Source organism: Leucoraja erinacea, chromosome 9 (assembly GCF_028641065.1).
Source record: "Leucoraja erinacea ecotype New England chromosome 9, Leri_hhj_1, whole genome shotgun sequence".
Taxonomy (NCBI): Eukaryota; Metazoa; Chordata; class Chondrichthyes; order Rajiformes; family Rajidae; genus Leucoraja; species Leucoraja erinaceus.
The window spans coordinates 24,288,440-24,313,209 of record NC_073385.1 but is presented as its reverse complement, the minus strand read 5'-3'; the positions used below and the strand labels follow the sequence as shown (position 1 = coordinate 24,313,209).

General features: G+C 40.6%; 1 protein-coding gene across 1 annotated transcript in view; it reads right to left on the bottom strand.

Moving 5' to 3' along the window:
- Nucleotides 1-2,192: 2,192 nt before the first annotated feature.
- LOC129700139 (TOG array regulator of axonemal microtubules protein 1) overlaps nt 2,193-24,770 on the bottom strand; it is a 97,453-nt gene continuing 74,875 nt past the window's right edge. The window contains exons 15-22 of the mRNA XM_055640367.1: nt 23,761-23,996; nt 23,325-23,483; nt 19,245-19,371; nt 18,953-19,065; nt 14,943-15,141; nt 9,896-10,115; nt 6,777-6,863; nt 2,193-3,349 (exon numbers count right to left, since the gene is read on the bottom strand). Of these exons, the coding sequence (XP_055496342.1) occupies nt 3,096-3,349; nt 6,777-6,863; nt 9,896-10,115; nt 14,943-15,141; nt 18,953-19,065; nt 19,245-19,371; nt 23,325-23,483; nt 23,761-23,996 (1,395 nt within the window). The 3' untranslated portion in view covers nt 2,193-3,095. The remainder of the gene's footprint in view (nt 3,350-6,776; nt 6,864-9,895; nt 10,116-14,942; nt 15,142-18,952; nt 19,066-19,244; nt 19,372-23,324; nt 23,484-23,760; nt 23,997-24,770) is intronic.

Below are 24,770 nucleotides of genomic sequence, written 5' to 3'. Positions count from 1 at the left end.
CTTTGTTCCGGTGACCTCATCAGTTTTCTCGGGTGTACAGGTTTGTAGGTGAATTGGCTGTGGTAAAATTGTAAATTGTCCCTAGTGCATACGATAGTGTTAGGGTTTGGGGTGATTGCTTGTCAGCGCGGACGCTTTTGGCTGAAAGACCAATTTCCGCACTATTTTTAACGTCTAAATATTTACTGCAACATCCTGACATTGGTGATGTTATTGTCAAGGTGATCCATTGCTGAATGCCATGCAATAGATTTGGCATCCTCCATTAACCTATTATTCCTGCATGCAAATTTTAAATGGTCTAGATCAGTGATTCCCAACGTGGGGCGTACGCCCCACAGGGGGGCAATTTGATTTTTAAGGGGGGCAATTTCCACCTAATGTTTTTTTCTTTTTTTTTTAACAATTTTTTAGTAATTTCTTGCTCAGAACTTTAACTGTCTTTTGTTTATTTCATTTTTATTTTTCATGGATGCCATGTTCTTTTGAAGCTTGTTTAAACCAAGGTATTGGCGTTTTAAGCTTCTTCAGCTGAAACGGAGTTCACTTTTTAAATGATAAGAATTATATATCACCACATGGGGGGGGGGGGGGGGGGCATCAGGAATTTAGAGGTGATTAGGTGGGGCATGGCCAAAAAAAGGTTGGGAACCACTGGTCTAGATTGACTGGAGGAATGCAATGGATGTGAGCCATTACAATCTTTCAAAGCACTTCATCATGGCACTTTGGGCGGTAATCATTGAGAGAAGTCAGTTTATATTTCTTGGGTGACTTCCTTGAAGCAAATGGGGTCAGAAGGCTGTTGAAGTGAGAGGTTGAAGATGTCGAGGACAGGGGCCAGTTCATCGATGCACAATTTCAGAACTCATCCAGGAACTGCATCTGGGTTTAGATCCTTGGCAGTCGGAAATTGGAGAATTCTTCAGAGGAAAAAATGCAAATGGAAGTGCAAGTAAGCATATACTTGGGGTCTGTCCTCACAGAACAAGGCACGAGTAACTTTCCAAAAAAATGTTAACGAATAAAGAATCAATTGAAAGTGTAGCCCTGAAATCTGATAAATCTCCAGGGCATGATAATTTGCATCTCAGAGTTGTTAAGGCGGTGGCCATGGAAACAGGCGATGCATTGATTATTGTTTCCAAAATTCTATAGATGATGGAATAGTACCTACAGATGAGCGGGTGTCAGATATCACTGACTATTTATAAGAGAAAAAACAGGAATTTAAGGGAAGACTGGTTAACCGTACATCGGTAGCAGGGAAAATGCTGGAGGGTATTATAAAGGACATGATAACAGGAACCTTGGAAAATATTAGCAGGGTTAGACAAGGTTCACATAGCTTTCTGAAAAAAAAAGTGTTTGACATACCTTCTGTTTTATACGGATATATCACGTAGAATCGATAAGGTGAATTTCAATTAAAAAAAGCTTTTAATACATTTCCACATAAAAAGTCAGTGTATAAAAGTGCATGGAATTGAGGTAATTCACTGGCAGAGAGGAGGAGTACTATTGCAGCTTTACAGTGTAGCTTCTTTATTGTGAAAGCTATCTCCAACTGAGCAATTTGGCCTCCTATCCTTTAGGAAAAGGCCCAGAGAGCAACCCTAATAGAGTATTAAGTAATCATCTTAATGGCCATTAGCAAAAGGGCTCAAATAGCAATATCTGAAATCATGTTCTACATATATTTAGTTGCCAGTTGCTTATGGTGGCCTTTTCTTTATCTGGTGAGCTTTTAATATAGCAAAAATAACAATTTTAATCATAAATGTTCCCACCATCCTTGAAAGGGACACATTGTGTTTAAGTTCAGAACTTTTTTAATACATTTGTGGCTGATCTTTTTTGAATGGTGAAACAAAAAAGTTGAAGCTCTGCACCGTCAGCTTCAATATTGTGTGACCATTTACCCTTCATCATCAGTATGAACAAAGATGAAGAAGGGTCTCAACCCGTAACCTCAACCATTCCTTTTCTCCAGAGATGCTGGCTATCCTGCAGTTACTCCAGCTTTTTGTGTCTGAACATAGATATATTTAGCCTCACCATAGTGATAATGCACTGAGTTTGTTGCAATCACAAATAATGAAATTAACTGAACTGTTCTGCAGCCAATACAGGTGGAAAGTAAAGTAAGCATTTGATTAATATACCATAAATAACCAAACATAGATACTGAATTTAAACAAATAAAGTCATTTACTTCCTTTAAATATTTTGCCTAAAATCAGGTATGTTTGCCTGCACAAGAGTACTGGCACTATTGTCAACAGTGTGTACATTCACATAAATGGAATTTAGTGTAATTATTTCACAGATTTGTAGTTAAAAGCGAGATTTGTTGTATGCTGAAAAATATGGAATATACATTTATCACTGTTGCTTTAAGACAACTGTGTATACATTAGAATGTGTAACAAAAATATTTTTCTTGCAGGGATCTTGGTCATGCCTTGTTAACATATTTTAAACACAATGCAAAATAGGATTTTATGTTTAGCTTTCAAGCTAATGAAATAATGTACAATCAAGAGAAAACGTAACTGTACAATACACAATTGGAGAGATCAACACTTTCATCTTGAAGAACTAATATAAAATAACCATTGATTGATTCAACTCCGCCAGCCAAGACATTCTACCAATTATATTCTTCCCGCTCCCAGTTTTCAATGATATAGAAACATAGCCTTAAATACAGATCAGTAGGTATATTAGTTAACACTATACACTTGATTACAAATATAGAAACATATATATTTGATGTGCACTACATCTTTAAAATAAATGACAATTTCCATACAGTGATATAGTGTTACATGCCTTAGATTCTACTGTACAGAAGTGCAAAATTAGCTGCAGTGATTTTAGTGTAAATGTTGCTCATGGCCACTGCAGAAACCAAACTGTATATTGCAACAGTTACAAGATTTAGAATCCAATTACAACTTCCATCATATGAGCAGAGATTTGTTCCAGTCCTAAAAAATCTTTGATATGTGAAAAAGTGCAGATACATAGGAACATTTGTATATAATCCCTCTTATTTTCACTAAAAATGTCACTGAAGCTACTTTCTGGTTTCAGGGAGTGGAATCTAACAGGCCTTGTAAGGTCTTTGAAATCTGTGGCAGCTGAGTTGGAGCTTGATCAATTAATCTTTGACCCATGTGTCCAAACAGAACTTTTGCCAATTTAGCTGCAGCAATACGAATGTTTCCCCCACTGCCAGGAAGTGAACCACTGTTTGTCATATTTCCCAGAAGATGCCACAAAACCGGTAAAACCTTTTGTTCGACAATTTGAGGTTTCCGCATATATACGTCTGGTACCAGATCTGAAATAGAAAGAGTAAATCTGTTATTGCAGCTTTATTTTGAAGTCAATGTATCAATCCTTTGTTACATTTAGTGAGGCATTCAATATAATTGCTTATCACCTTAATTTAGTATCATGTGATGATTTTGTTTTTAAATTGTTTCAGAGATGTGAATGTCACCAGCATTCATTGTCTATCCTTAATTGGCTCCTGAAGCAACTAACTTCAAGATTAACATAAATGCCAGACCAGGTAGAGATGACAGATTTCCTTTCCCGATGCAAGAGTGAAAAAGGCAGTCATGAACTTGTTGGGCTTTCACTATTACTAACAATAAATTTATATTCCATATTTAATTACTGGAATTTAAATTCCCCAGTTGAGGATTGGAATTCAAACTTGCATCTCTTGATCAATTATCTGGGTTACTAGATGCTTCTCCTGTAATTTAACCATCACCGATTCTCACAACCTTGGTCAGTCAAACTCCTCAGCCCCTTTACTAAGAGAAATGCACAAAAAAACATAGAAAATAGGTGCAGGAGGAGGCCATTCGGCCCTTCGAGCCAGCACCGCCATTCATTGTGATCATGGCTGATCGTTCCCAATCAATAACCCGTGCCTGCCTTCTCCCCATATCCCTTGATTCCACTAGCCCCATTGAGCTCTATCTAACTCTCTCTTAAATCCATCCAGTACTTGGCCTCCACTGCCCTCTTTGGCAGGGAATTCCATAAATTCACAACTCTCTGGGTGAAAACGTTTTTTCTCACCTCAGTTTTAAATGACTTCCCCTTTATTCTAAGACTGTGGCCACTGGTTCTGGACTCGCCCAACATTGGGGAAAATTTTCCTGCGTCTAGCTTGTCCAGTCCTTTTATAATTTTATATATTTTTATAAGTTCCCCCGTCATCCTTCTAAACTCCAGTGAATACAAGCCTAGTCTTTTCAATCTTTCTTCATATGATTGTCCCGCCAAACCTAACATCCTCTTCACAGTTCACACTACCACCCAGTCATCCACAAACTTGCTAGTGTTGCTCCTAATTCCCTCTTCCAAACCATTAATATATATATATGGTAAACAGTTGCGGCCCCAACATCGAGCCTTGCGTCAGTCCACTCGCCACTGCCTGCCATTCTGAAAAGGACCCGTTCACTCCTACTCTTTGCTTCCTGTCTGCCAACCAAATTTCTATCCATGTCAAGACCCTACCCCCAATACCATGTGCTCTAATTTTAGTCACCAGTCTCCCGTGCGGGACCTTATCAAAGGCTTTCTGAAAGTCTAGATACACTACATCCACTGGCACCCTTTCATCCATTTTACTTGTCACATCCTCAAAAAATTCCAGAAGATTAGTCAAGCATGATTTCCCTTTCATAAATCCATGTTGACTTGGACTAATCCTTTTACTGCTATCTAAATGACCCATTATTTCCTCTTTAATAATTGACTCCAGCATCTTTCCCACCACCGAAGTCAGGATAACTGGTCTGTAATTCCCCATTTTCTCTCTCGCTCCTTTCTTGAAAAGTGGGATAACGTTAGCTATCCTCCAATCCACAGGAACTGATCCTGAATCGATCGAACATTGGAAAATAATCACCAATGCATCCACTATTTCTAGAGCCACCTCCCTGAGGACCCTGGGATGCAGACCATCAGGCCAAGGGGATTTATCATCCTTCAGTCCCATTAGCCTACCCAATACTATTTCTTGCCTAATGAAAGTTTCTTTCAGTTCCTCTACCCCCTTAGATCCTCTGTCCTCCAGTGTATCTGGGAGATAGGGAGGACAGAGGATCTTTCAAGACAACAGTGAACTACAGAATACCATAAGTTATACAAGAAGATTAAACATCCATTGATTCCAGTAATAGGTTATGTAGAAAAGGTGGATAAGGAGATAAGGTGAACAAGAAATCCTGTTTGTATTTGTTTTGTTCTACCATTCCCTCCCCCTCCATCTCAGCCACTGAAAGCTAACTTGTGTTCTTTCTCCTAGTGCTAATGAAAGGTCAGACTGGAAACGTTAAAGGGCCTGTCCCACTTGCCGATTTTACGGCAACTGCCGGCGTCATATCATATCAGTGTCGCCAAAAGATTTTGAACAATTCAAAATCCAGTGGCAACACAAAAAATGTCCTGCTGGTTTTTTCCATTATTTTCTAAGGCAAATACAATATTAACCTGTATTTAGTCCAGAAAAACTACATTTGCAGAGAGATAATTATTGAACAATATGAAACATTTACTCCACACCTAGAGTACAGATGTGGCATCACTCAGGAGGTTACACAAGAGAATAAAAGGATTGGAGAATTTTAATTGTGGGAGAAAAACTGGCCATTTTGTTTTCTTTGTATTAGAAGAGAACAATGGAAAATTTAATTGAAGTATTTAAAATCAGGCTGGTAGAATGGATATATCAGGCCAGCATTCACTTTTCACCGCTCATTAGCATGAGCAGCATCGATTAAGGCAAAGACTTGAGCAAAATTATTTTCACTCATGTGTGTGGCATGGTTCTGAAATTCACTGCCTGAAATGAAATAGCAAGAATGCAGACATATATTTGGATATAATTCAATGTACAAAACCTAAAAACTGGATCACGCTGGGTAGATTTTTTTCAAACTAGCAAGGTCTACAGGTGAATTTGCTGTTTAGTTTAGTTTATCATCATGTGTACCAAGGTACAGTGAAAAGCCTTTACGTTGTATGCTATCCAGTTAGTGGAAAGTCTATACATGATTACAATCAAGCCACCCATAGTGTACAGATACAGGGTAAAGGGAATAATACTTAGTGCAAGAGGAGATTAAGAGGAGCATGGTTAGAGTAAGAAACGCTGCTGTTGGAATTGAGGTTTAAAAGAATGGAGCGATTGTAATGAATGATTGCAGATCCACATCTGGGACCAGCAGGAAGAGAGTTGCATGGCTTGGGGGCCATCTTGGTGCCTCCTGTTTTGTAAATATTTACTCTTTTTGCAGAGTCTTGTATACAACCTTTTTTTTCATAAATACAAACTGAACTTCCATAATGAACCCACATTTTTATAATGAGCATCTCTTGCACTATATTGCAATCTCAACAAGGTATCCACTATTAGCTTATAGGTCAATAGTATCTGCTTTGTATCTGAAGGCATTGGTGGAAAAAAATTGTTAGACTTTCATCTTTAAAAAAACTGCCACAATATACCTTACAAAACCCTCTCCATTAAATTCACATATTCAAGAAGTAAATTTATAAATATTTTTCTGTGCCAAAAACATGTTGTCTGTTTACCACTAATCAAAAACTGAGGTAACACAGTTAAATCTTTGTGACCAGCCTAATCTTTGCTTAAAATATCTTCTGGAATGGCTGTTTCCATATAAGTGTTTGCAGCCAATACAACTGCAAACTCGTAATTGAAGAGAAATATACCCCACCTGCAAGCTTCTCAGTCATGTCTCGTTTGGCTTTTCCATTCAGGAATTGAGCTTTGTTGCAGAAATGTTGAAGTAGTTGTAAGTTATCTGAATACAAATTAATGTAAAATATTTAAAGAAATAACTTGCATTCATAATATGCCTTCCACATTTCAACTTTACAGTGAATTAAAAACAAAACAACCAACAGAAGCTGCAAGTCTAAAACACAAATATTAAATCCCATCAGTTAAGATAGCACGTGCATTAGAGAGAAAAAATGTTAACAATTCAATTCTGATGAAAGGTATCAACCTGAACTGATAACTACTTCTCCACAAAGGCTCCCAAACCCCTGGGCCATTGCGGGATTTTCTGGTTGTTTTAAATAGTTTAATAATTTACCCTTCTAAGTAAAAGCTGAGAAAGCAGGAAATTTTACTTATTCATCTTTAAATAATGCCATTACATACTTTGTATCTTCAACAGTCTTTGGAGTCTTGGCTCAATTCAGTCAACTGTATCAACTGTTACTATGTTAATCCCTAAATGTAAGCCTTGGAGTTCTTCCCTGCAATTATATTATTTTCACTCCGAAACACTCTTAAGTATGTCCTGGCTTTGTACATGTGGTTCTACATTTTTTTTGCAACACCCTTACAATTGGACAAAAGAAGCTTCAATCTTTGCCGCAGATGGCTGTGGAGGTCAAGTCAGCGCAGAGATAGATAGATTATTGATTAGTACGGGTGAAAGAGTTATGGGGAGAAGGCAGGAAGATGGGGTTAGGAGGGAGAGATAGATCAACCATGATTGAATGGCGGAGTAGACTTGATGGGCTAAATGGCCTAATTCTGCTCCTATCACCTTCAATCCATCAGTCTGATCTGCATTGGTATACAGGTTGCAGTGATGAAATGCTAATGTCTAATCTTCTACACAAAGCTGCTGCCATACCGTTTAAAAATGGATGCAAATACTGAGGATAGGAAGTGCTAGAAATACTTAGCAGTTTAAACAAAATCTGTGGAGGGTTTATGCTTCTGGCCAATGGCCATTATATATGATTTCTCTCCCCACAGCTGGTGCCCAATATATTGGGTTATACTAGTATCTTTTAATATTTTCTCCTAATTGAAAGATTTTACAGCATTTTTCTTATATTGAAAGCAAGGCCCCAGCTTTTTATTTATATAACTTTATAGGGTGCATATACAAACTTGCTTGTTTATAATAGATTCAACCCATTGCATCCTATTGGGCAGTGATCAGAATCATATACTTGTATATTATATAAGCCAAAATTTACTGAAAAGCATTCTAAATATATAATCATTGCAAAGATTTTCCCAAACTACACAAATCATTCACAAAAACAAAAGAACCGTCAATGCTAAGTGAAATGACATTTCAACTACCCAAACTGTATTTATATGTGTTATAAAGCTCACTTAATGAAATGTTACTGTGCCTTTGGTGCATTCTTTTTTTTTTAAATTTCAAGGAACAAGTTTTAACAGAATGGTCTGCCTAAGGATGTATTTTTTGATTCAGGCACTTAGCAGAATTTTAAAACATACTAATTGCATCAGAGGTGGAAGATAATAATGCAGGTGACAGTTCCGTTGTATTCTTCAAAATAATTTATTCAAGCTGTCATTCAAACTGAAATGACACAAAGTCTGAAGAAGAAATTCAAGGCAACTAATAATACTCACGTATTGTTACCCTTTTTTCTTATATTTTTAACAGCATACAATTTCAAGTGCACCCAGCTGATAGATTATGAACTAGTTAGATAGATTATAGTTAGATGATTTTAGTTAGATTCTACTGCATGGCGCTTCAATGGCAGCCTCGCCAACAGTCGGTTTGTCCTTTTCGTCTTTTTTTTGTTATTTTTAGTGTGTTTTAAAAGTTTGTGTTAATGTTCTCTGGTTTCTTTTATGTGGGGGATGGGGGAGGGGGTCGGGGGAACTTTTTTTCAATCTCTTACTTTGCCGGAGATGCTATTGTTTTCCGGATTGTATCTCCAGCCGCTCTGCGACCTAACATCGTGGAGCTGGAGGCCTTGCTCGGGACTGACTTTGAGCCCCACTGCGGGGACGTGGACTTACCATCAGAGCCAATCCCTTGCCTGGGATCGACGATCCAACCGCGGCCTGCGGACTTTAACATCAAGCAGCTCACAGTCTCGGGTTGAGACCGACGGCGGGATGCTCCAAAAGCCGCACGACATTCGACTCACCCCAACCCGGGGTAGATCGCCCAGAGGGGGGGAACTGAGATTCCCCCCCCCCCCCCCCCCCCCGGATGCAGGAGCTTGATCGCCCCAATGAGGAAGGCCCGCTGCCGGCTACAGAAGTAAGATTGTCCCATCAGCGGAAGGTTAGAGGCCCCCAACTGCTGGAGGACAAAGAAGGGAGAGAATAAACTTTTGTTTGCCTTCCATCACAGTGAGGAATGCGGAGGCGTCACTGTGGTGGATGTTTATGTTAAAATGTATTTTGTGTGCTTTTTATTCTGCTGCTTTTTATTGGTATGATTGTATGGCAAATTAAATTCCTCGTATGTTACAGAACATACTTGGCTAATAAAATATGATTGCGATCATGATGATTATGAATAAAGAAAATGTAGATGCTGGAAATCTTAAAGAAACAATATTTTGGAAAAATTCCATATTCCAACTTTAGGTAACTTGCTTTTTCTTTCTGTTTGTATAAGAACTGGCTGTTTTGCATGTTATCTTCTTTTCATTTTTTCATATAGTCTAGTCTGCTGTATCTTCATACAGTAATTCCCCTTGTTCCACCCATTGCCTTTCCCCCACCTTCTCTGCAACCAAGACTAATATGTGTCTCTCATTTTTGAAGAGTTCTAGACTTGAAAACGTAACTGTTTCTCTTGCACAGATGCTGCCTAACTTCTTGTGTTTTTCCAGCATTTGTTATTTTAATTAGATTGCTCTGAAGACACCCTGCACTTAGTGGAAATATTCTATACGTGATCCACATTATTGTAATAAGACAATTTCCACCTCCACACATTTCCGTCTGCACGTACTTGGAGACACATACTTTTAATAAACACGATTTTGATTACAGGGCAAACATCTTAAAAATACCAGTTGTACATACCTATATGTTGAATCATGGTGTGAATGACACTGACGGCAGCATTGTAAATTCCAAGATTCTTAGAATTCAGATTATTGTCTACAATAGCAGGAATGAGTATATTCAAAATCTGAACAAGATTATTCTTCAGTAAGGGGATTATTTTCTGCATAGTTTCTAAAGCCATATGATTCACCTTGCTGTTGAAGTCATGCAATCGTGGTTTGAAGGCATCAAATATCTAGAGGGGAAAGATACACACACACATTGCTTCACATTGTCATCTTTAAATCATACTTAGCACGAAGAAAGTACTGGAGGGAATTGGATCAGTTTTTGCATTAAGGCAGCCACAGGCCAAGTATGATAATGCCTCCATGAAACTGGAACATGGCTACATAAACTATCAGATTGGTCAGGGCCGGATTTAGATGAAGAGAGGCCCTAACCTGTTCCACTTGTGAGGCCCCTCCCAATCCCCCACCCCCACGACTAGAGGAAGATGGTCCACCAGATTGACACCGATTTGCAGCCGAGCGTGGCCAATGAGATAAGGGGCTGGAAAGCTGCGCTATTTATTTTTTATTTATTGCCAGTGCTAGTGTCGAGTTATTGGCTTAAAACACTATTATTCTGGAATGGAGGGCAAGGAAAATTACTGAAAGGTTGTTGAGAGACTACAGTGCGTTGTGACAGCATATTGTAAGAAAGGCCTATGACAGTGTCAAAAATATTATACACCTTGCAGGGCTCTCACTAAATTTTTTTCTCTGTTGTCAGCCGGGCAACCTTGGTAGCTTTTTAAGTTGCCAAATGACAGTTTAGGTGGTCATTTAAGACGGCTTGCATGACACGTGCGATAATGTGCTCGGACGAAGTGCGTAGTTACCAGTCGGAATTATGCTCAATGAAGCATTCACATATTATTTCTGCTTCAAATAAAGTCACAAACTAAACATATTCACCAATCAAGACATGATATATACCACAATGACATGCAGCAAAATTATAATACAGTGTCTCAACTCTTTTTACACGTTGCAATGAATGCAATTTCTATTATTTCTTTCCACTTCCAAACCAAAATGTGGTTGGATTATGCAGCGTATGATCAACCTCGGTGAGACCAAGCACAGGCTTGGCGATCGCTTCGCACAACACCTCCACTCAGTTCGCAATAACCAACCTGATCTCCCAGTGGCTCAACACTTCAACTCCCCTTCCCATTCCGAATCCGACCTTTCGGTCCTGGGCCTCCTCCATGGCCAGAGTGAGGCCTACCGCATATTGGAGGAACAGCACCTCATATTTGCTTGGGTTATTTACACCCCAGCGGTATAAATATTGGCTTCACCAATTTCAGGTAGTCCTTGCCTTCCCCCTCCTTCCCCTCCCATCCCCAGCTTTCCCACAGCCTACTGTCTCCGCCTCTTCTTTCTTTTTAGAAATGCTACACTTGTCGCTTTACCCTCAGAGGTTCACCTGCACCTCCTCCAACCTCATCATCCACTGTTCTAGGTGTCAGCTGCTCTACATCGGTGAGGAACGCTTCCCCAGGCCCAACACTTTCTGCTCGGTCCGCAATAAACCAACCCTCCATTTCGCCCAACTAGCATTTCTGTCTTCCCATGCCATAGTCCTGGGAGTGGCATTCCCCCTTCCCATCAATCTTAGAAGGGTCTTTCTGTGACCCGACACTCATATCTGGGCAACAAGGGTATCTTGACCCGAAACTGTCTCGCTTCTTCCTTTTCTTCTTTGCTCCATAGATGCTGTCTTACCCGCATATTTTCTCCAGCTTTTTTGTCTACCAATGGGATCCCACCACTGGCCACATCTTCACATCTCCTCCTGTTGGCTTTCCGCAGAGACTGCTCCCTCTGTTAATCCCTGGTCAATAGGTCCCTTCCAACCCAAACCACCTCTCCTGGCACTTTCCCTTGAAACCGATAAAAATGCTACACTTGTCACTTTACCTCCACCCTTGACTCCATTCAAGGAAGCAAGCAATCTTTCCAGGTGCGGCAGAGCTTCACCTGCACCTCCTCCAACCTCATCTATTGCATCCACTGTTCTAGGTGTCAGCTGCTCTACATCGGTGAGACCAAGTGTAGGCTTGGCGAACGCTTCGCCCAACACTTTCTGCTCGGTCCGCAATAACCAACCTGATATCCCGGTGACTCAGCACTTCAACTCCCCCTCCCATTCCGAACTTTCTGTCCTGGGCCTCTTCCTGGGCCAGAGTGAGGCCCACCGTAAATTGGAGGAGCAGCACCTCATATTTCGCTTGGGCAGTTTACACCCCAGCGGTATGAACAATACCCTGTAATCCCTGCATTCTCCTCCCCTTCCCAGCTCTCCCTCAGCCCACTGTCTCCGCCTCTTCCTTTCTTCTTCCCGTCCCCCCCACCCTCGCATCAGTCTGAAAAAGGGTCTCGACCCGAAACGTCGCCTATTTCCTTCGCTCCATAGATGCTGCCTCACCCGCTGAGTTTCTCCAGCATTTTTGTCTACCCATTCACACAAGTTCTGTTATCCCACTTTCCTCACCCACTCCCTACACATTAGGGGCAATTTTACAGACACAAGTTAACCTACAAAGCCAATGTGTCTTTGGGATGTGGGAGGAAACCCACACGCTTGCAGGGAGAATGTGCAAATTTAACACAGACAGTGCCCGAGGACAGGATCGAACACAGATCTCTGGCGTGTGAGGCAGCAAGTCTACCAGCTGTGCCACTATATTTTGTTTTCCAACACACAAAAAATTATACGTTGATAACTTTGGTTGCTAAAATGTTTTAAATCTCCAAGTGACGCTATGTCCCCCTTTACAGCTACTGTATGTTTTACTTAAGTTCAAGACTATAGGGCAGTACATTGGCCATAAAGTTGCTGCCTAAAAGTGCCAGAGACCCGGAATTGATCATGAATATGGGTGCTGTCTGTATGGAGTTTGCTCCTTTCGCTCTTAACATCAGGTAGGAAAGAGCCAACAGCACTACACCATGATTATGTATGGTATTGGTGAGGTGACCGCTATTCATTTCCATCTGCTAAAGTGCTAACAACGGCAGGATATGGAGGGACAGTGCTCAGGACATTAAATCATTTTTTTCCTCCCCCCTCCCAACCCAAGCTCAAACCACCCCTTCCCAATCACAAACAGACGGGCATCTGACAGGCATTCAGAATCCACGTCAGCATTGCACTGGCTGCTGCAGTAGCGGATTCATGATCAGGATATCCCTCTATCAAGGGAGCGGGACCACAGGAAGCAATCAACCACAACACAAACAAAAGAAGAAATTGAATTAGATTCTACAGATGGTATTCAACGTGAAGGAAGGAAGAAAACAGCTAACCCTAGTTTCTCTGGCTCATCAAATTTAATGCAGTGAAAATCAAATTCTAAAAATACTGATCACTGCAAAATAAAGGATAGGATCCTTAAATATATATTTTCCCTCTATCTTTCACTGAAAGTTTAACAGGGGAAAACTTTATTTTACCCACTAAATGGTTAATTCAGGCTATCTGCATAACCTTATTTATAGGATGACTCCCTTTATGCACATTGTTCAGCACTATTTCCCTCAACTCCTTATTCAGTTGCTGCGGATTTCTGCCTAAATGTAGGTACCTTCACATTATATGGGCATTTCTGTTCTACTAGCCTTATGCAATACATTATTATTTCACTTTTTTTCCCATTTATATTTTGTGATAATGAAATCAGAAAAAAACTCTTTCCAAAAAAATGATAACATGGAATGGTGTGCAAAACATAGAAAATCCTTGAGATGAACAGAATGGATCTATTTTGGGGAAGGTGAGTTAAACATTACAGGAGGGAGAAAAAACGGGTCAAACAACTGAAGAAGTTTATGAATCACAAATGGAAGGCAACTACTTGCATTGGATCACATGACCCATATAAACCCATATTAAAGCTAAAATAATACTGACTTCTTTCAAGCACACAAAAGCTTCCTTGTTAACTATCAAAATAAGATCAAAAAGATGTTATAACTTACTGCATGGTGTCACCAGCTTTTTGTATATATTTTAATATTAAATCTAAGAGCAATAAAGGCACAAAGACCAGAGTAGTCTTATTAATTCACAATACAGCCTCATGTTGTGGAGACAGTATTACTTGTGGAATGCACTCATCCCTCTTTATTCACAACTTTGTTTTTCATGATTTTATCCATTCTCGACGAGCACCCATAGAATATTTTGCAGAATATATAGGATTCCTGAAGTTTCAAAAAGTGTGGAAAATCATTGTACAAATATTGTGATCAGTTTCTAGATCGGTAGTAAAGTGCCTTCCTGCTGTCCAACATGGCAGCTGCAGTTCCAAAAAACAGTGGTCTGTGCTTCAACTGCTGTATCTATTGATTTTAAAACTACCCCACTACTGGTCTATATCAATACATTCAATAGTTTGAAGTCTGGTTCTTGCTTATTTCAATGGTTCCCGGCAGCCTACCTTTTCCAAGCAATCAAGTTAGTATTTTGGGAGAGCCCAATTTTCCTGCATTAGCCCATTCTTTAAACCTTCCCTATCCAAATATCTGTCCAAAATCTTTTTTCTCATCATAACTGTGAACTGTATTCACTTCTATAGCAATAGGCAATAGGTGCAGGAGTAGACCATTCGGCCCTTCAATCCAGCACCACTATTCAATGTGATCATGGCTGATCATCCACAATCAGTACTTCTGGCAGCTTATTCCTGATAGGGACTACCTTGTGAAAGAAAAAGATACCCGTGAGATACCCATGAGACCAAAAAGATACCCTTTCCAACTAAAGTTTTTTTGTGGAACTTTTTAAAATTGCACCTGCTGTATAGTACCAAATCTATGACATACAATAATAATCAATGTTCTTTAATATTATCATGTTGTTTTGGTATTTAATGGTATTATCTTACTGTTACTATAAGCATTAAAATGGTAGGTTTATTTAGGTCAAAACTATTTGCAACATGTGCAATTCAATATCTCAATTGTTCATTTATAAAAGCATTTTGAACAATGATTACACCTAGATTTACCTTAACAATGTTAACTATAACAAGTTCCTGGTTGTTTTGACAATCCGATAATAACTGTTCAATCCCTCGGATACGATCCCGAAAGTCCTTTGCACCCAAAAGGCCAGTTATTTCCGTCATATATTCTGCATTTTCCATCATATTTCGTGGAGATGGTTTCCAAGTATAATCACGCAAATTCACTGCTTCTATGATATCCCTGTTACAAATTAAAATCCATAATCAAACAAATGAAATCTGAAGGCATTTTTTGGTAAAAAGAACTCTTATTTAAAATAAAATATATGCTCAAGTAAAATGCATATCATATAAAAAAGGTTTGGTTTCTCCAAAAACAGATGTATTTGGAATTAATTTAAATCGAAGGTAGACACAAAATGCTGGAGCAACTCAGCGGGACAGGCAGCATCTCTGGAGAAAAAGAATGGTTTGGAGTAACTCAGCGGGACAGGCAATTCTTCTCCAGAGATGATGCCCATCCCGCTGAGTTACTCCACCCATTCCCTCTCTCCAGAGATGCTGCCTGTGCCGCTGAGTTACTCCAGCAATTTGTGTCTATCTTTGATTTAAGCCAGCATTTGCAGTTCTTTCCTACACATTTTGTCCGCTTCACAGCAAAATCTCCTCAAGGTATGTCTACTTTGTAGGTTCTCCTCCTCTCTCCGACGAGAGTTCAGCAACCCATTCCTTCTTTCCAGAGGTGCTGCCTGTCCCGCTGAGTCACTCCAGCATTTTGTGTCTACCTTGTATTTTTAATTGTACGTATTAAGGTGTTTCAGAGACCCACCTACGGCTCGAGAATTCTCGCTACTCTCCATGGCGTTGAAAAATTCACAGCGACCATAATGAGGCCGCGACTAGTTCCCAGAATGCGGGAATCCCTCACGACCATGAAGTCGACACCCCGGCAACCACCATGTGGCGAACATGTGGCGACCGCATAGTCTCCTGCAGTCGCCTAAAAGGGACAGGCCCATTAATTTACTGGTGTCTAGTACATGAGGGATAACAAACACAACCGTCCAGTTGCTCTATGGAACATAGTCTGTAGAGTGAACAACTATTATCCAAGCCACTGTCACTTCATTGCCAGTCACTTTAATTATTTGTCTCACTAAATTCCTGAGTAGAGTTCAACAATTTCAAATTCTGAACATTTTCAACATTTTAATTTTGGGTAGCCAGCATTTCTTCAACATTTTTTCTTTAATTTCAGAAAATGATTCTACAATTAAACCTCCTCTGGGCTTTAGATGTCATGCTCTATCACCCTTTTTATAATCCAATCACCTTATCAAGGGCACTTGATTAACGGTTGCCTGGGTGCCAATGGCAACCTAAGGTCCCACCGGGCAACCTAAAAGCCGTGCCATTTTGCCCGGCTTGGCAAGCGCCCGGGACACCTGCCGTTCAACTCTGAGCGGGCCCCACTCTCTATCTCTCTCTGTCTCCGCCCGCCATCCGTGTCTGGGTGCCGGGCTCCGCTCTATGATCTTTGGCCGGGACTCGGGTCTCCGCTCTCCCGCCGCTCCACATCCGCCGGCACTGCCACGGCCTGCAATCCTCCCCCTGCAGAAGCGCACAACCACGGCCAGCACATAATCGGCTGCCCTGCACATGCGCACTGCCTTGGCAACTGGTCGGCGCCGGGCACGTTCTCCCTCCCTCTGCATTGTGGCCGATCTGGCCGCATTGCTGTCCGGTCACCGCCTCGCCTCGACCGCTGAAAACCAACGCAGAATCACTCCCTGGAGCTGGAGTAACTCCCTGGAGCAAGAGTTACTCCAAAAATATTCCAAATAGAATTTAAACTGGAGGTGGTGAAGGGTCCACCATCAAACTCCAAACTTTCATTGTCCTATCTGGGACACATGACAAAAAAAATTCTCTTGACACTTTGACTTGGACTTAAGCAAAAAAGGGTTCTTGGGAAAAAAGAGCTACCTTAAATTTAGTTGTCTGGTTGGGTAACTTTGGTAGGGTGAAGACTATTCCATGCTTTAATTGTGCGGGGGAATTTCATGGAGCAGCCAGCATCTCAGGATAGAAGAAATTGGGTGTTGTTTTGGGTAGAGGCCCTTCTTTAGACTCCTTCTAGTTTTAGTGTTTTTAGTTTAATTGAAAGGTACAGAGTGGCAACAGGCACTTCGGCCCACCGAGTCCACGCCGACCACCGATCACCCGTACACTATCCCACACATTAGCGGTGTAAGTCAAGAGTCAAGTGTTTTATTCTCTCACGTCCCAGTTAGAACAATGAAATCCTTACTTGCAGCAGCACAACAGAATATGTAAACATAGTACTCTGTAAACAATGTTATAAACGAGAAAACAAAACAGTGTATATTTATATATGAATATATAACTATATAAATATATGTGTGTGTGTATATAATATATATACCCACACTCACACACACACAATTTCCCTCCTGGGATTAATAAAGTTCTATCGTATAGTATTGTGTGTGTAGGAAGGAACTGCAGATGCTGGTTTAAACTGAAGATAGACACAAAAAGCTGGAGTAACTCAACAGGTCAGACAAATTCTCTGGACAAAAGGAAAATATTACGTTTTGGGTTGGGTCTGAAAAAGGTTCCTGCACACCTTTGGAATGTGGAAGGAAACAAGAGCACCCGGAGAAAACCCATTCGATCAAAGGGAAAAGGAGCAAACTCCATGACAGCACCCATATTCAGGTTCAATTCCAGGTCTCTGGCACTTTTAGGAGCAACTTCATGGTCAATGTACTGCCCCATAGTCTTGAACTGAATAAAAACATACAGTAGCTGCAAAGGGGGACATAGCGTCACTTGGAGATTTAAGACTGAAAATGGATAGTTTCTTATTTTTACTAACCAAAGTTATCAACATATAATCTTTTGTGTGTTGGAAAACAAAATATAGTGGCACAGCTGGTAGACTTGCTGCCTCACATTCCAGAGATCTGTGTTCGATCCTGTCCTCGGGCACGTCTGTGTTGAATTTACGTTTCGGGTCGAGACCCTTCTTCAGACTGATGTGAGGGTGGGAGGGGAGTGGAGGGGCGGGAAGAAGAAAGGATGAGGCGGAGACATTGGGATGAGGGAGAGCTGGGAGGGGAGGAGAAAGCAGGGACTACCTGAAATTGGAGAAGTCAATGTTCATACCGCTGGGGTGTAAACTGCCCAAGCGAAATATGGGGTGCCGCTTCTCCAACTTACGGTGGACCTCACTCTGGCCATGGAGGAGGCCCAGGACAGAAAAGTCAGATTCGGAATGGGAGGGGGTTGAAGTGCTGAGCCACCGGGAGATCACCAGATTGGTTATTGCGAACTGAGTGGTGTTATGCGAAGTGATCGCCAAGCCTGTGCTTGATCTCACCGAGGTTGATTATACGCTGAATAATCCGACCATATTTGTGTTTGGAAGTGGAAAGAAATAATAGAAATTGCATTAATTGCAATGAGCAAAAAGAGTTGAGATACTGTATTATAATTTTGCTGCATGTCATTGTGGTATATATCTTGTCTTGATTGGTGAATATGTTTAGTTGTGACTTTATTTGAAACAGAAATAATATGTGAATGCTTCATTGAGCATAATTCCGACTGGTAACTACGCACTTCGGCCGAGCACATTATCACACGCGTCATGCAAGCCGTCTTAGACGATCACCTAAACTGTCATTAGGCAACCTAAAAAGCTGCCTAGGTTGCCCGGCTAGCAACAGGGAAAGTCAAGTGAGAGCCCTGTTATCACAACTGTTTCTGCTGTTTCATCCTCTCCTCTGCGTGTTAAAATTTACTTTATCTCCAATTATTTTCTACTTCAACCTGAAGCATTCATTCTGTTTTGTTCTCTGCAGATATGTATTTATTGCATTTTCAGTTTATATTTCATGTTTCCAGCATCTAGAACAATTTCCCTTTGTGATGTAAAACTATTACATTTAATAGTCATAACATTAGAAATTCAGTCACTACAATGCAATGCTCTTTTTGTAAATGGTTAACAGCAAAATCAATACCTTCCTGTTAAACTTTGTACCTCCCTGGAGCAAGATGAAGCTCGCATACTTCCACTACCAGTATGCCGTCTGCTCTTCGCGGATGGGGTATCTAATGGCATTTCTCCAAGGCCCTAACAGAAGTGAAAATACAATTGGATTCATTATTGTAAAGAACAATGTCAATGTGCAAAAAAGCTGACATGCAAAGCAAATTAATTACTTTAAAAACTCTGCAAAGGCCATTTTTTTTCCAAATAATTGCATTATTAAATTCACAACTCAGGTCTTTGAAATATAAACTTTCTTGTACCTTTTGACGGAGATTATTGACAGTATCTCGAATGTAAGGAAGGTCCCTGGGTGATAAAAGCTTTTCAAGCACTTTGTCAAAATCATGATGAGACATCAAGATCGACAACATCTTGCGTCCATAGTATCTGCAAAATGCATCATTACATTACATTTCGGTATTTTGATTGAAGAGTATACAAGGGATGGTGTTTTAATTTCAAAATTCAAGTGTTTGATGGCTTGACAAAACCGTCACAAAGGACTTTAAACTAATAATTTACAGACAAATCTTTAAGCTGAAATAGTTCTGATTACCACAAGAGGTCTCATTTCCTATTCTTTCAGGAATATTTTTCCTGAATAAGATAATATCTGCTATTGTCTTGAATTACGGTGCTCTCCATAATGTTTGGGACAAAGATCTGTCATTTATTTGGGTAGACAAAAATGCTGGAAAAACTCAGCGGGTGCGGCAGCATCTATGGAGCGAAGGAAATAGGCAACGTTTCGGGCCGAAACCCATTTATTTGCCTCTGTACTCCACAATTTGAGATCTGTAATAGATCTCTGCCTCAGAGGGCGGTGGAGGCAGGTTCTCTGGATACTTTCAAGAGATTGGGGATGATCAGCCATGATCACATTGAATGGCGGTGCTGGCTCCTGCACCTATTTTCTATTGTCTATAACAAATCACATATGGTTAAAGAGCACAATGTCAGATTTTATTAAAGGGTATTTTTATACATTTTGGTTTCACCATGTAGAAACTACAGCTGTTTATACATAGTCCCCCCATTTCAGGCCACCATAATGTTTGGGACACATACTTAATTGCCTCCTTAATGCAGGTAGAAGAGAGCTCTCAGCACCTAGTCTTTCCTCCAGTCTTTCCATGACCTTTGGAAACTTTTATTGCTGTTTATCAACATGAGGACCAAGTTGTGCCAATTAAAGTCAAAGAGGCCATTATGAGACTGAGAAACAAGAATAAAACTGTTAGATACCTTATGGGCCTGTCCCACATAGGTGACTTTTTAGGCGACTGCAAGAGACTATGCAGTCGCCACATGGTGGCCACATGTTCGCGGGTGATTGCCGGGTAGTCGCCTTCATGGTTGAGAGGAGTTCCCACAATCTGGGAACTAGTCACGGCTTCATTTTGGTCATGGCAAATTTTTCAACATGTTGAAAAATTAGCGGCGACCAGAATTAAGCCGCCATGGAAAGTAGCGAGAATTCTCGTGCCGTGGGTGGGTCGTCAGGAGGTCCTAATGGGTTGCCAGGAGGTCGAAGATTCTTGTAGGTTGCAGCTTGTGCTGACTGGTGAATTTAATTGGCTCATTGGGGGAAAAAAACGTAAGCAGTAGTCTTCAGAACCAAGGATAAGTTTCATAGCCGTGTATCTCTGGCTTCTTAAAAGTTGTCTCCACTCCATCCCCCCTCTTTTAAAGGACTTATGTGACCCTTCCCGTACACTGTGCTCTCACCATCTTAATTACAGCGCCAACCTTCCTGTTCATCACGGTGTGTGTCTGTATCACATTGGCTTTGCACCGTGTGAATTTCACTCAGACATCACTCCCCTCGCTTGCCCTGTCCCCCGCCTGCATAACAGGTTGGTGAAGGAAGCGGTGTGTTTGTGTGTGTGTGTGTGTGTGTGTGTGGGTGCGTGTGTGTGTGTGGGTGCGCGCGCGTGTGTGCGCGTTCCAGTAACCGGTTCCAGTCGCCGTTCCAGTAGCCGGTGTTTCAGGCGACTGCCGGCGACTTAACAGTCGCCAACAGTGGCCTGAAAAATCGCCTAAGTGGGACAGGCCTATTCGGCTTACCAAAATCAACTGTTTGGAACATAATTAAGAAGTAAGAGAGCACTGGTGAGCTTACTAATCGCAAATGGACTGGCAGGCCAAGGAAGACCTCCACAGCTGATGACAGAAGAATTCTCTCTATAATAAAGAAAAATCCCCAAACTACTGTCCGACATATTAGAAACACTTTTCAGAAGACTTCATGAACAGAAATCCAGCGGTTACACTGCAAGATGCAAACCACTGGTTAGCCGCAAAAATAGGATGGCTGGGTTACAGTTTGCCAAATGGTACTTAAAAGAGCAACCACAGTTCTGGAAAAAGGACGTGGACTGATGAGATGAAGATTAACTTATATCAGAGTGAGCAACGTATGGAGGAGAGAAGGAACTGCCCACGATCCAAAGCATACCACCTCATCTGTGAAACACAGTGGTGGGGATGTTATGGCGTGGACATGATTAGCTGCTGCAGGTACAGGCTTATTTATTTTAATTGATGATACAACTGCTAATGGTGGTAGCATAATGAATTCCGAAGTGCATAAACGCATCCGATCTGCTCAAAACTCATTGGCCGGCAGTTCATTCTACAGCAAGACAATGATCCCAAACAGACTGCTAAAGCAACAAAGGAGTTTTTTCAAAGCTAAAAAATTGTCAATTTTCGAGTGGCCATGTCAATCACACGATCTGAACCCAATTGAGCATGCTTTTTATATGCTGAAGAGAAAATTGAAGGGTACTAGCCCCTAGAAACAAGCATAAGCTAAAGATGGCTGCAATACAGGCCTGGCAGAGCATAACCAGAGAAGACACCCAGCAACTGGTGATGTCCATGAATCGCAGACTTCAAGCAGTCATTGCATGCAAAGGATATGCAACAAAATACTAAACATTACTACTTTCATTTACATGACATCACTGTGTTCCAAACATTATGGTGCCCTGAAATGGGGGGAACTATGTATAAACATGCTGTAATTTCTACATGTTGAAACCAAAATGTATAAAAATGACCTTTATTAAAATCTGACAATGTGCACTTTAACCACATGTGATTTTTATTACAAATCTCAAATTGTGGAATACAGAAGCAAATAAATAAATGATGGGTGTTTGTCCCAAACATTATGGAGGGCACTTTAGTCAAAAGGATTTAAAAATGTAAAATTCCTTTTCAATCCCTATAAAAAACATTTAAAAATTCCGATTTCTTTGCAATTATTTCACGCAAAAACACCAGTTTGACCGAGTTACCTTTCCAACATTTGCGAGGTTTCAGCCTTAGCTAGACTATGCTGTTATGTACTCAATTCTGTTGGCATCATACAAATGCATGTCGAGAACAGAAGAACATGAAAACATGGACTTAAAGGAATTAAAAAGATGCAACCATCAGCAATGGTTCAGCAAGTATATTCATCAGCAATTGGTCCTTTTCTACGTTTTGGATTTCATGCAACAACCAGTGCTACTGAGAGCTCATATATTGACTAGTGATGACATACATTCATTGTCCATAGATTCATAGAGTCATATAGCACGGAAAAGGCCCTTTGGTCCAACTCATCTATACTGACCATGTAAGGTAGTCCTATTTGCCAATTTCTCTCAAAACATTTCCTATCAATATACCTGTACAAATGTTTGTCAAATTGTTACTATACCTGCCTCAATTACTTCCTCCGGCAGCTCATTCCATATACCCACAACTCTCTGTGTAAAAAAGTTGCCCCAGTGGAAAATCTTTCCCATCTCATCGTAAGCCTGTACACACTAGTTCTTGATTTCCCTACCCTGGGAAAAGACTCTGTCCATTCACCCTATCTATTCCCTTCATGATTTTTTACACCTCTCTAAGATCAGTGCTCATCCTCCTATGCTCAATGGAATAGCCCAAGCACACCCTATAAGCTTAGGCCCTCGTGTCCTGCAACATCCTTGTAAATCTTTCCAGCTTAATGACTGCTTACTGCAGTAGGATAACCAAAGCAAAACACCATACATTAAGTGCAGCCTCACCAACATATTGTACAACTTTAATTCCCCAACTGATGACAGCCAATGTACCAAAAACCTTTGTCACCACCCTATTAAGGAATAATAAACTTGTACTCTGAGATCCCTCTGCATTACATAATTCCCCAGAACCCTACCCTGAAGGTCCTGGTTTGACTTCCCACACATCTGAATTAAACACTATTTGCCATTCTTTGACCTACTTGCCTAGCTGATCATGATCCTACTGTAACTGACTGTTCTATTAAACATTATTAAAATATATTTACTTGCCTTGTTTCTTGTAATCCATCTTGTGCAAATTTTGCTACTGCAAGTATGAGTCGATCAGTTATATCTTTAATTCCAGATAAAAGCCGACCTGTTCCCATTCGCTCCACTACATTGGCAAGATGTTGTGCAGTACATTTTCTGACCACAGCATTAAGGTGGCTGAGCAAAAGATATTAAAATGCAGTTAAAGAAAACTGTGCTGAAGCAAAATTATGTATTATTAGGTTGTCATGGTGAAATAAATGTAGGCAGTAGCCTACATTATTGCCTTATTTATGTGCCGTTATGTTTAAATAGGCTTCAAAATTGAAAAGGAAACAACCCTTTATTTGTTCTGAGGATAGACAATAACAAATATTCAAAGAGAAAATAGTTGATGGTAAACTGTTCCAATATTTTTCTATAAATTGCATATTGAAATTTGTGTTATGCTTACTTTAATCCACCATTTATTAAGGATGAAATTGCTCGTGCTGGAGTAACAGAGATGATCATTGTATTCAGTGCTTTGTCCACATCCTCCCGTATGAAGGCACTTGATTCACTTGCTTTATGTAAAAGGATTTTAACAGTAACATCCAGTTCTTGATCCATATTCTTTTTGAATACTGTGAACATGTCTCCCAAGCAGAGCAGTGCTACTCTTGAAACACCAGAACGAAGATTTTTCACCTGTTAATAGGAAAAATAGTTAATTCGAAAAAATATAGCTCTTGAAAAATTCATTTAAATTCTATTCCTAAATTAAACATCAATTTGTCTATTTGGAGTTTGTGAAGGTTCCCCTAAATATCCACAGTGGGCTAAATAGTGCAGCAGCTCCAAAGACACCACTGATATTCAGCTGATGCCAAGCAAGTAAATCCTGGACTATCAAGACTCGCTGAAAAAAGACATAAATTGCTGGAGTAACTGAGCAAGGCAGCATCGCTGGAGAACATGGATAGGTGACGCTTCGGGTCGAGACCCTTCTTGAGACTGGGTTATGTTGAGTGCTAGATGGAGCAGCTGATGCTATCAGGACAAGACTGTCAGGGGTATTTGTTACAGTCCTCCCTGGATCCCTCCAAGATTCAGAAAGTCAACTTAATCAGACTTCTGTGTGGGAAGGAACTGCAGATGCTGGTTTACACCAAAGAGAAATCGAAAAGGCTGGAGTAACCTACACGGGTCAGGCAGCATCTCTGGAGAAAAGGAATAGCTGACGTTTTGGGTCGAGACTCTTTTTCAGACCTTTTCTCAGACTTCTACTTCCTGCTCAGGTAAATGCTGGCAGGCAGGAGATGGTGCAGATCCAGTACAATCTCTATCCCACCATTGCTCAAAGTGGTGAAGGATCATATGCATTGGTATTGAGAACCTCAATGCTATACATTACCAGGAGTCATCACAAACTACTCCTCTGACAGCCACCACCTGTGGAAGAATCTGCTGTTCACATGTTGA